Raw genomic sequence first — 12366 nt, 5'->3', positions numbered from 1 at the left:
TCTGCTCCTGTGTTACACCACTTCAGCAAAGGGAGGGAGGAGATGTAGTAATTAAGTGTTCTCAAAAGGCTGCAAAGTGAGTGAAGTGAATCACTAAACTTCAGCCCATGTCAGGATCAAGAGGCAAGTGCGTTCTCTTGTATGTGGTTTTGTGCTGTAAAAAAGCCTCTGCTCTAACGTTACATTTTCCATAACTGGGAAAGGAGAAACTATTTTTGTTTGAACTTGTAAAAGGTCTTGTTTATGATACCAACAGTTTTCATACACAACACAGACTTGTCTTGCTCTTTAAGAGTTTTAATGGTGGAAGCACTGACTCATTTTTGTAAGCTGTTCATGGCTCTTTCCTCTGAGGTATGCCTCACAATTAGACATTCATATTTTACGATAATGCATTTCATTGCCATATCTCAAAGCATTTTGACAGAATGAGTAAATGTTACATTGTCTGCGCAACAGGAGCAGCAGCAGTGGCCCAGAAATTACTTGCAGGAAAATTCAATTAGGAGAGAACACTGGGAGCAGAATTCGGCCCACCATACCTCTTGTCATACCGGGTATCTGAGTGACATGCAAGGACTGTACTGGTCTCTTTTCCTCAAATTGCTACCTTCACCAGGAAATGATGGCCGTATTTCCTACATATTCCACTCCTCTCTACTGCATGAGATAACACGAGAACTCATGGTGCAGGGAATAATTCCATTCTCGATATTGGCCACTAAATTAGAATCCTGGGAGTGTTAACTATTGAAATCCCTTCTCAATCCCATTCATGCCACAGGCCCTGCTTTTAGAAAGCACAGTGAAGTTCTGGGGAGTCTCCTGAAGTTTGGTTCTCTGGTAATTTCTCTTTCTTGTTTAGTCTACTTCAGTATCCATCCACATGAATGCCACCCTGTAAATAAGTCTTTGAGTAATGCAGAGGTGATTGACACCTTTGTGAAACAGCCCCATTTTTATGTGAGATTTAGTTTGTGAGACAGAAAATTACTCCACAGTGAAACTCAGCCCCTCATTTGAACCATCTACTGTGTATCTCTTTACCTGATAGCAGTTAGTCTGCTGAGTAAGCAGAGTCCTGTTAAAAGGCCAATAAGAAGGATTTTTCACCATTTGTTTGAGAGAGAGAGCAAGTGCATGTGTGAATGCATCTTGCTTTGAAGGAAAAAGAAGTAGAGAATAAATCCCGTCTGGAACAGAGAGAGATGTTGCAAGGGACTCTTCAAAGAGTCTTTTAACTCATCCCAAGGGACATTCAAAAAGTGGGAGGTGATTTTTAGGGGGAAAAATGAAAGGGAGATGTTGAATTGAACTTCTCAAGCCTTGTGTATGCATGAGCATGTTACATGCTGTTACCTCCAGAATTACTTGCTCGCTCCTAGATGGGAATTGCTGTATTGCACAGTTTGTGTTCCCTGCCAAAAGTAACGTGAGACCCAAGAAAGGCAATGGAGAGACAGGAATTTAGTTGAAATTGCTGGACCTGCCAGTCCTTCACTGACCAGGAAGCCTACAAGAGCTAGCTGTGTTGGAAGCCTTGCCTTTGGTAATACCCTCCAGAGCAGAAGGAACCATGCCAGAGTTCATCCAGTGACTGACAGTCTAACCTACTGATGACTACAGCAGCTTAGAGCTCAGGATGTTGGTACTGATGTGCAGCAGAGATGTAGAATGCACAATACAAGGTTCAGTGACAACAATCAATTTTAAAATAATTTAAAAAACGAAAGCTTTCATGACCCTGATCCTCTTTTCTATTTTTATCCTGGCTGACCCATAATCTCATTGTGGAATGAGAGAATAACATTGTTTGAAAGAGGTTGTGGCATAAAAATGTCTTTGAGTCATTTTCTGTTGCATTGAGTAAATCGTTTCTTTGGCAGTTCTAGAAATAGAAGGTGATGGTGAAATCTGAAGAGTGCTCTTTATGCTATTGAGCAGTAGTATAGCAAATAATGTAGGAATGATTTCAAACTCAATTCATTGGTATTTCAGTAGTTCTGGATGCCTCAGTACCTCTTGAAAGATCTTCAGCTTTAACAGCAAGTCTCTCAATAATTCCTGGAGTTACAGCATATGTGTGAGTTATATGTGTATGTATGCATGTATATGGGGATGAACATATTTGCACATTAAAATGAAAGGGACCAGGAAATGGCATGCATTTGAGAAACCTAGAGAGACAGATGTATGCAGCTTGCAATTGAGGAAGAGATAGTAATTAAGCCGAAAATGGGTTGTGGAGGAAAGGAACTCTTACCTCGGGAGACAAAGTGCCCTACTTTCTTTTCTCACACTTTGAAATCTATGAATCTTTTACTTGCTTTATCACTTTTCCTGGTTCCCTGCAGGCCAGGGCTGACAGCTAAGCCTCTGTTTTATCTTAAACTGTTCAAAGCATGTCAGAAAATGACTTTCCCTGCTGAGTCCGAAAGTGGCTGCATGATTGCAGAAACTCACCTACCGGTTGCCCCCAGTCCAGGTGATCGCCATTGCTTCAGATCTTAACGATGGACCCAGAACAGCTGGCACATTGCCACAATATAAGGTCTTCTATTGCTTGCAGTTGAGGACCAGAAACTGAATTGAGTCCTTTATTTATTCTCTCTAGAAGTAATTATTTATGTCTTGGGCCACTCTGATACCAGCATGTGAAGATGGTTTTATTTTTCCACCCTGTATTACTAACAGCTGTTTTGTTATGCTCTCTCTGTCTTGACTGTTTATTCTTTGGGCTCTCTCTGCTGCCTTTGAATATGGTCTTTACAAATCCTTTCTATTTTTATTCCATTGCACTTCTAAGAATTAGCTTTAAAATACACCGTTGCCGTTACACTTCAGCATGATAAAATGCAGGGATAAGGTGAATGTGGTTGCATTTGTGCTTCCAAAAATAGCATTCTACTGGAATTTCTACACTAATTTCATTTTAGTGGTCTAACTTGTGCTGAAAATTGATATACCTTAAACAGTTCTCTGTGATGAAGCAAAATAAAGCAGGATAGGAATTTCAGACTGTTTATGCTCAGCCTGTATCACAAAATAATACACTCATGTACTGCTTTTCACCTTAAAAGTTTTACCATCTGTATTACCATCTGTGAGAAGTGACATGTAAGTAACTGGTACATGAGATTCCTAGGTTGAAATTCATCTGACTGATGACACCTGAACCTGCATTTTGCAGTTCTCAGGAGGAAGCTGTAACACCATTCCTCACAAGTGTTAGCTCTTGTGAGATAACTGTTTGGTTTTGGGTACTGGAGGAGGAGGAAAACACTAATGCTAGGCAGAGCTGCCTGCATTGTGATAGGGTATCTTTTGATTTTGTGCTGGTGAGAACGTTTGTTGTTGTTCACCATCCCTGGAAATGCTCAGACACTGTGGAGACGAGGCCCTTAGGGACATGGGTTAGTGGTAGACTTGGCAGTGCTGGAGGAATGGTTGGACTTGATGATCTTAAAGTTGTTTTCCAACCTGGGTGATTTAATGATTCTATGGTACTCTTAGCTAATAACAACCAGATATGAAGGTAAAAATTAGAGGACTTGTGAATCCATGAAGGTCTGGAGAATGCACCCAGAATGAATCTTTCAATTCTCCCCTCTGTACTGAGATCACAAGCGGTGAGATGGATACTGCCGTTACTTAAACACCTCAGAAAATCCCTTCTTATTTTGGTAAAAGTCCCTCCAAAATCAGCAGGGAGTTTCTAGATGCCATTTTGGATCTTTGCTTACCACACTGGCTGAATTCAAGCCTTCAGGCATAGCCCTGTTAGACAGTAAGCATTCCCTACATGGACTGGCACAGCTGGTTTCACTGGAAACAAGGGCAGTGCTCTCTCCTCTTCAGCTTACACTAACAGAATATGCAACAGTAGAGATGTGCTGGCTTGAAATGTAACCCTTGTATTAAGAAATAAGTATCAATTATATGGTCTTTATGAACTATTTTAGATGCATAGGAATTTGACATGATTTGTGTTACTTGCTATAATGTCTTTCTTTGCTCTTACTATACCAAATTTTTGCCAATTTATGTGCAAGATGCAAATGCTCCATCCCTGGTGGTGTTCAAGGCCGGGTTGGACAGAGCCTTGGGTAACATGGTTTCGTGTGAGGTGTCCCTGCCCATGGCAGGGGGGGTGGAACTGGATGATTTTAAGGTCCTTTCCAACCCTAACTACTCTATGATTCTGTGTCTGAAACTACGGGATATATGAGTCGCCTGAAACCTTATCGTGATGCTGTGATCGTAACTAGAGTAAATACAGACAAAGAGACTGCAGAGATATTAGGTAAACAGGCTTTATTGCCTCCTTTCTAAACAAACACGGTGTTGCATTGCAGAATTTACCATCTGAGGGCATGTTTTCATCAGAGATGCAGTGAGAAACTTAGCTGGGATTGTCTTAGATAGGGAGGCTGTGTGCAAACCACAGTTATTTGGGTTATTTAGGTTAGTTAACTAACTTTACCACCTATTGTAAAAACATTACAAAATGACCAGAAGGGTCATTAGGCCATGTGTGTGTCCTTTATCTAAGCACTGTTTGTAGAAGTAATTCACTGTACCTGCTGATAGCATTGCAGTGGCACATGGTTTGTACTAAAGGCCATCATTTGAAAGCATTTGGCACCTTCTTAGCGTTCTGCTGCAGGGTAACATTAGCAATATTTTATATGATTTGTCCAGAAATACGGCATGGTTGGTAATGGTATAGCTATGGGAAGAGAAGCAGATTTTCGAGGTGCAAGTTGCACAAGATGAAGGTTTGGGTACCCAGGCACCCGGTTTGCTTTAGTCACAGGTTTTGTCCATGTCTACTTTATAGGAGAAATAATTCCAGTCTTCTGGGCACCCCACAGTTGAACAAATGCTGAATATACTGCTCTCATTAGATGCACAGATCTGCCAATGGGCTGGTGAAAGAGCCAGTGCTGAATGAAAGTGCTAAGCTACACATCACTGTAGGAGAAATTAACTTCAGCAGATGCAGAGTGTGTATTATGGGGTACTGCTTGCCTGAACTTGTGGTAGCTGCTGTGATTGTTTCGCTGCAGTTGGGTTGTGGGAGGGGGTATCAGTGACATGGCTGCTGAGGCGGAACTTTGAAAGACAGTGCTTATTGTCTTCTTTTTCTGTTTAATTTTGCTGAGTAGAAATGTAAAACAAAACCCTGTATTTTAAACTGTGCATTTCTTTTTCTTTCTTTCTTACAGCTTGTGGCCAATGCAATCCTTTTTGTCAGTGTAAATTTGTATGGGGTCTTTGTGAGGATTTTGACAGAAAGGGCTCAGAGGAAGGCATTCCTTCAGGCCAGGAACTGCATTGAGGACAGGCTGAGGCTGGAGGATGAAAATGAAAAACAGGTCAGTTTTTAAGTCTAATTTCTTTTTCTCTGTTTCTTTTGAGATGACTGTAGTTACGTGAACCACAGGTCAGGACATTGCTGCCAAGTGCATGGCAGGGTGTGTGTGTGTTTCTGTTGTGAAGGAAGGGTGCTGCCTCCCCCTGACGTGCTTCAACTCCTCCTCCACAGTGCACACACTCCTCACTCTTCATCCGCAGCACACACAGAAGGTGCAGGCTGACCCACAGCTACTGTCAGCCCTGCTACCAGAGGGGATGTATTTTACGACTAGAGCAAAACTAAGGTGCCATTGCAGTCTAAGACCTGGGGGGCGGTTCTGCATGGATGTTTTGGGGTGGGTGTTAGATGTGCTGTAAATACTTCTTTTCTGTGTGTGCTGTAACCTGCTTGCATTCGTGACAGTTATAAATGAAGTCGTCAACATTTTGGGGACAAGGGGCTGCACTGATATGCATGAATAACTGCCACCTTAGTAGTTTGGTTTATTTCACACAATTTTATCAATCAATCTTGCAAACAGATTTGGAAGCAATGAGGAAAAAAAGGCTCCATGGTGGAGCTTGCTGCTGTTACTAACTGGTCTGAATCTTAAAGCTACTAACATGTGTTGAGCTGTAAGGTTTGGGCTAGATTTTTCTTCTGCTTAGATGGTAATAGAGGGCCGTGCTAGAATACATAGATGTAACTCCTTTGACCTATGTGGAATGATGGTAACTTATGCCAATAAAGGATTTAAGTGGTATTTAAGCCTTGCTATACAAGATGTCAGGGTCCTCAAAGGTCGTGGACCTCATGTGCTTTTACTTCCCTTCACTTGCAATTTCTCTAGCAAGTGTTTTCCTGTGTGTGAAGTAACACAGGTCCTCGAGTACTTTCTTATTATGAATTGAGTGAATGGATTTTTATGACCTAGACATACTCTGCAGTAAGTAGATGTCTTTGAACAACTGCGTATCTTTGCTGGCTGTGTAAAAATGGTATTAGGATCAAAGCCTTTAGATTTGGTTCTGGTGTTTTGTGATCCAAAGCTGCAGATTTTCAAAGGCGTAAGTGTTCAATAAGTAAATTTGCATGTTGTGCCTTTGAAAACTTTTGGGATCCAACATGAAAATAATGTTTATTTTTGGGTTTCTCTGGTTAGCACGTTAGCAGCCTGTCTTATTTTATGTTTTATCCATGCATATGGAAACACAAGCAAGCAAAAACATTACACATGAGTACCATTATTGCTAATAGTATACATAAAAAATCCTGCAAGTGTTTTTCCAGTGCAGTTACACATCAGTGAACAGAATACACTTTTCTCCTACACTTCTGAAATGAGCACAGTGTAAATCTCAATACAGTGGTGAGTGCTGATTAGCGGCCAAAAATACCCCCAGAATACTTTCAGTGGCTGCTCTCTCACTGTATTAGAATTCCCCTAAAACCAGGGTGAGAATTAAGACCTGATTAGAGACTACGGAATCATTCTGCAGTTGCTGTGGGATAATGTAGCCCAAGTTTGCAGCTGGCAATCCTCAAGAGTGTTTGAGAGGAAAAGAGACGATGCTGACCTAGTTCAATTTTTGTGATCGTTCCTGTATTTTTGTTCTCTGAAGTGTCAACATTACGTGTTAAAAAGGGCTGATTTTGTTCACCAGACTTTCTTGTCTCCTTCAAATGCTCTGACCTAAATACTGCGGCCCTTTTACATTGCGAATTGTAATCCAGAATGCTAAAACCTTTCCCTGGTACTTCTGTGCAAGCCTCCAAAGGGAAAGGAAAGAACGTGCTCTTGGCTTTTGAATATACACAGCCTTCTAGAGTTAAAGTGTTGACTGTGTGAGACAGATCCCACAGCTGAAACTGAGATTTCTTCCTCTGTGTCCTACTTACAGTGATTCTGCTCATCTGGGATGCATTTGTAGTAATAGTCCCACGTGATGATTTTGATGAATCTATTTTTATGAGCAAGAGCAAATATCTCCTGTTGTAGCGTTTTCAGAGGCATCATGCAGGAGTTCGCAAGTAGGGTTGGGAAGCGCTGCTGGGGAGAAGGGGAGCAGACATTCTCTGTTTATTTTAGAGCTCAGTATAATGTTCACCCTGTTATCTCTTCTCTGTGGTCACAACAAATAACTGGCCATGATGGTGGCATCATCCATTTGTTATGTTGCTGAATGCTAGACTGCAATTTCAGAGTAATGTAAGAAGTGAAGGCCAAGAACCAAATAAGTTGTAGACCATGAGAGAATAATTAGAATCATTCACTTGGGATAAGCTTTTTCTCTCCTTGTCTATAAATCTCAGCAGTGAGACCTTCCTCTGCAGAGCAGGCAGTTAAGAATAAATTATAGGAAGGGGCTTAGAGCAACCTGGTCTAGTGGAAGGTGTCCCTGCCCATGGCAGGGGGTTGGAACTGGATGAGCTTTAAGGTCCCTTCCTGCCCAAACCAGGCTGGGATTCTACGATTCTATGGAGTGTTTTGAGGTGGGTCCTGTTCCCTGGACCTGCACTTGTTTTCTGCTCAGAGCACCTGAGCACTTCCCCTTTACTGCCACTGCACCACCTCTCTGTGCACTTCCAGATTGGTCCTTTGCCCCAACAGCAAGCAAGGCATTGTCACCCTGCTCCCTGGAGGACCCCCAGCCCTATAGACTGACAGCCCTGCCAGTCCTGGCAGCAACCTCCAGGCAGTGCTTGACCCCTTCCCAAGAGAACAAGAAAGGAGCAAGCAGGGATGGAGAACAGGAGATGTGCTCAGTGTAGAGGAAGAAGTATTCTACAGCTGATGGAGGCTTCTTGCTGTCTAATTCAGAGGTGAAACCAGTAAGGAAGCTGTGGCTCACTGTGTTAATTCACAGTGTGGCAGCTCCTGAAGCTGCACTCTGCTCCAGAAAGTGGTAGCATTGTAACTCTGGGACCAGCTGGATTTGAAGTGCAACTGGTCCACTGTGTTTAAAGGCCTGTAGACTCCCACTTTCCTGCTTTCAGCATTATGTACTTTTGTTGTGCCCATAGTTCTGTGATGGTGAATTTCACTCTGGGCACTCTGCGAAACAGAACTTCCTTTTAGTTTTTAATAGACTTGTTGTCTGATGACTCAACTGGGTGCTCTCCAGCTCTTTCTTGTTTTGTAGTAACTTATGAGTAATTATTATACAGTAACTTTATCGATGTCACACACACACAACACTGTAGACTTTTCTCATAACCCTGCTCCTCATTCTTTCCAAGCTGAAGAATCATAGCCTGTTTACTCTCCTGATATGTGGAAGCTATTTCTACCCCACTCTTCCCAACTTTATAACAAATCTTACTCACTTCCCTCCCTCCCTCCCCTGACAATAGGAATATTTTTATGCACGTTCATGCATTGGATTTGGAGATTAAGTGTGTAATTTCCATCAGTGAAATGCACTTCCTGCAGCACAGGATGATGTGAAAAGTGCCAGTAGTCTGACTTCATGCAAACCTTCTGCCCACAAAATCAGCTTAGATTTAACTTATTGAATCTAATAATCACTGGTTTTTAGTTGCAGAAGTACATGCAATTATGTTTGCAAAATGAAGACAGTCTTTCTAGCAACTTGTTCAGGTATTTCTTTTCGTCCTAAATGTTACCTTGGTGCTTGCTCACAATCAGAACATTATGATGGGGAAAGAACTGACAATAGCAAAGTCTTCAGAGTGGGGACTGGCTGTCTTTAAAAATGATTGTGAATACACATTTACTTACCAAACCATTGGGACTGGAGAGATGTATTTAGTGGTGGCACCATTCCTTCATGAAGCAGTTGTGTACTCCACTGCAGTGCATGGAATTTATCGCAGGCTTTAACATAAGAAGCCGAAGGAAGCACTGAAACCCACATGGAGTTAGGAGGCACTGGGCTGAGACAGCCAGTGCTGTGGCTATTTTCAGGGCCTGAAGTGTGGCACTCCAGCTAGTCTGTTTTGCTGAGAGGTGATGGTGTTCCCTTTCTTAGTACAACGCCATGCTACTGCAGTAATGCTGGTTCTGGGAGACAGACTAGCATCTTGGTGTTGCTCTGTGCATGTTCACCAGGTCATTTGAAGCTTGCTAAATTCCCTTTATGCAATGTTGAATTGTGCATATAATTCATAGAATCATAGAATGGTTTCGGTTGGAAGGGACCTTCAAAGCTCATCTAGTCTACCCCCCCTGCAATAAGCAGATACATTTTCAACTAGATTCGATTGCCCAATTGTCTGCTTTTGTATGTGTATGCATTCCGAGTGTCTGCTGCATTTTAGGGCAATATCTTTAACGTTGCATATAGTAACTGGAACAACACGGAGTCAGAGATCGGATTAATAACTATTCATGGAAAATGAAACGATGCCAGCAAAAGATACCATGAGTCTCGGTGCAGAATACATTGAACCTCTGCTTGGGGCATTTTGGGTTCAAATTCCCTGCTGGGTTCAGATTCCCTTTCAAAACAATTTAGGTATCACCCATTTTGGATATGTGTGCTACCTCCTGTACCTTTAGGTAAAAGAATGAACCCGTAGCAACCCTCCAGTGATTTTTGTCCATTATGTTTAATTTCAAGCATTTATGAAAAAAAGGGGGGGGGGAAGGGGGAAATCAACATAATATTTGAGCAAACTGTGTTGAACTTTCAATTTGGTAACAGATAACAGGTGGTTGTGGGGTTTCCTTCCAATTCAGCAGCCGAACTGAGGAATCAGTTGTTCACACAGCCTCAGGCAGGAGTAATTTCTAGGGTGCCTGACAACGTGCTTATCGATGCGTAATCAGCTTTCCTCATGTTTCCCCTACTCATTATTCTCAAAATCTTGAACCTTTTTTCATTGCAGTGCAGGAGAAGATGTGAAATTTATCATTAAAACATAGGCCCTGTCTCCATAATCGTTCATACTGGCTCTGTGCATCAGCAAGTCACCCTGCAACAAAGATTTCACCTGCATCATGTGTGGGAACAAAAATGTGCTCTTATGAAATTACCTAGTGTGCAGCAGGGAGGTGATCTGGACTTTACACACATTGCAGCCTGAGAGATGCTATCAGATCGTCTGCTAGCCAGTACAGCCTTTGAAAAACATAGGTGGAGTAACTCGTTTTAGCTGATAGGGTGAGCCTGTACTACATCACCACTGTGCTCGGTGTTACAAGGAGGCTTTAAGATGGATTTATTGTGTTATCAAACCACGGCGTTACACAGGAAAGTCGAACTTCAGAGACCTATTAGTTCTTTCCTAGGATCAGGGAAAAGAGAAAATAAGGAGTGTTACAGTTTCAGGCTCTTAGTTTGGACTGCTGGGGCTTTGTGCTCTTAGCCAAATAGCAGCAGAGATGGGAACTTGTCCTGCTCTCGACTTCTTTTGTCACCTTTGGCTGCTAAGATCTTTACATGGGGCTGAGCTGAACTATTGGCTACCTTTCTCCTGCTGCATGGCACCCCTGGGCTCAGGTAAAAGGAGTTGCAGAGGCACATTTCTCCCACATACCAATAGTGCCCAGAAGCTTTCTACTGTCTAGCATCTGTTAGTCCCCAGTCCTGCAGCAGTGATGCATCTGTCTGTTCTTCATACAGCAAACAATAAATCTAAGGGCTGCTCAGGCTAAATGCGAGTGGAAGGCTTCAACATCAACCTGAAGCCATTAGGAGCTGCTTGGTACCCCTTGCAAGGCAGGATGCAGCAAACAAATGTTTTCCAGTTTTACAGCTCTATTACACCTCTTTTTATGCAGAGTAAACATCTCATGTGAATGTGGTTAGTGCCAGAAGCTGTTTGTCACACCATTAGGATTATTCTTACCTATCTTTGGCCAAGTAAATGTGAACTTTGTAACTTCCAGGCAGTAATCCTTAGTAGTAGTAGACACATATAGGGGTATTTCATCCCTTCTATCCTGGACACCTTGCTGGAGATGAGGTAGAAACTCGGTAACACAAAAGAAAACACACAAGAGTTGGAAATCATGTATTTTATTTGCATCGTAATGGTATTATTCTACCCACATTACTTTAATTTGAAAAATGTAATGCATGGTATTACAGAAGAATCTCTGAAAGCCTTTAAAAGGCTGCATTTATAGCAGCAGGCTAGATCAGTACTGTAACAATGTGGTTTAACTTCACCCCCTGAAAGCTTCCTTTTAGTAAGTGTTGTGGTTTAACCTCAGCAGGGAAATAAGCACCACAGAGGCACTCACTCACTCCCCCCACAGTGGAATGGGGGAAAGAAACGAACAAAAGTGAGAAAATTCGTAGGTTGAGATAAAGAGTTTAATAAGTAAAGCAAAAGTCATGTGTGCAAGCAAAGCAAACCAAGGAATTCATTGTCTGCTTCCCATGGGCAGGCAGGGGTTCATCCACCTCCAGGAAAGCAGGGCTCCATCACATGTAACTGTTACTTGGGAAGATAAAACACCATCACCTCAAATGCCCCCTTCCTCCTTCTTCCCCCAGCTTTGTATGATGAGCTGAGCATGATGCCATGTGGTGTGTTGGTCAGTTAGGGTCAGCTGTCCCCACTGTATTCCTCCCAGCCCCTTGTGCACCCCCAGCCCACTCACTGGTGTGGTGGTATGACAAGCAGAAAAGGCTTCAACTGTGCAAGCACTGCTCAGCAATAGCAAAGACATCTCTGCATTATCAACACTGTCTCCAGCACAAATCCAAAGCATTGCCCCATACTAGCTACTGTGAAGAAAATTAACTCTTTTCCAGCCAAAACCAGCTGGACTTTTGTGACACAAGGTGTGAACAATGGTATCTGAAGAGATTTGTAAAGAAAATAAGGCATATGAACTCTTCTCTTTGTAGTCACTCATCTATGTAGTCACTCATCCTCAGTCTAGCAGGGGGATGTCTCGCACTGCTGCTTGTTGCAATTTGGGTTTTGCTCATAGATGTATGTATGACATATAGGCATGCCACCTATGTTAAGCTTTTACATGTTGCAGTGGATGCTGGCTTCCATTGAATAGAGTAGACAGACATGAATAG

The 12366-nt window shown here is 42.4% G+C and overlaps 1 protein-coding gene across 1 annotated transcript in view; it reads left to right on the top strand.

The window, feature by feature from the left end:
• Positions 1-12366, top strand: part of ADCY1 (adenylate cyclase 1) — a 138292-nt gene that overhangs the window by 34612 nt on the left and 91314 nt on the right. Inside the window, exon 2 of the mRNA XM_065666267.1 lies at positions 5229-5378. Within this exon, the coding sequence (XP_065522339.1) occupies positions 5229-5378 (150 nt within the window). The remainder of the gene's footprint in view (positions 1-5228; positions 5379-12366) is intronic.

The sequence above is a fragment of the Lathamus discolor genome, chromosome 2 (assembly GCF_037157495.1).
Source record: "Lathamus discolor isolate bLatDis1 chromosome 2, bLatDis1.hap1, whole genome shotgun sequence".
Classification (NCBI taxonomy): domain Eukaryota; kingdom Metazoa; phylum Chordata; class Aves; order Psittaciformes; family Psittacidae; genus Lathamus; species Lathamus discolor.
Note: the sequence above shows the minus strand (reverse complement) of the source record. Positions and strands in the feature narration are given on the sequence as shown.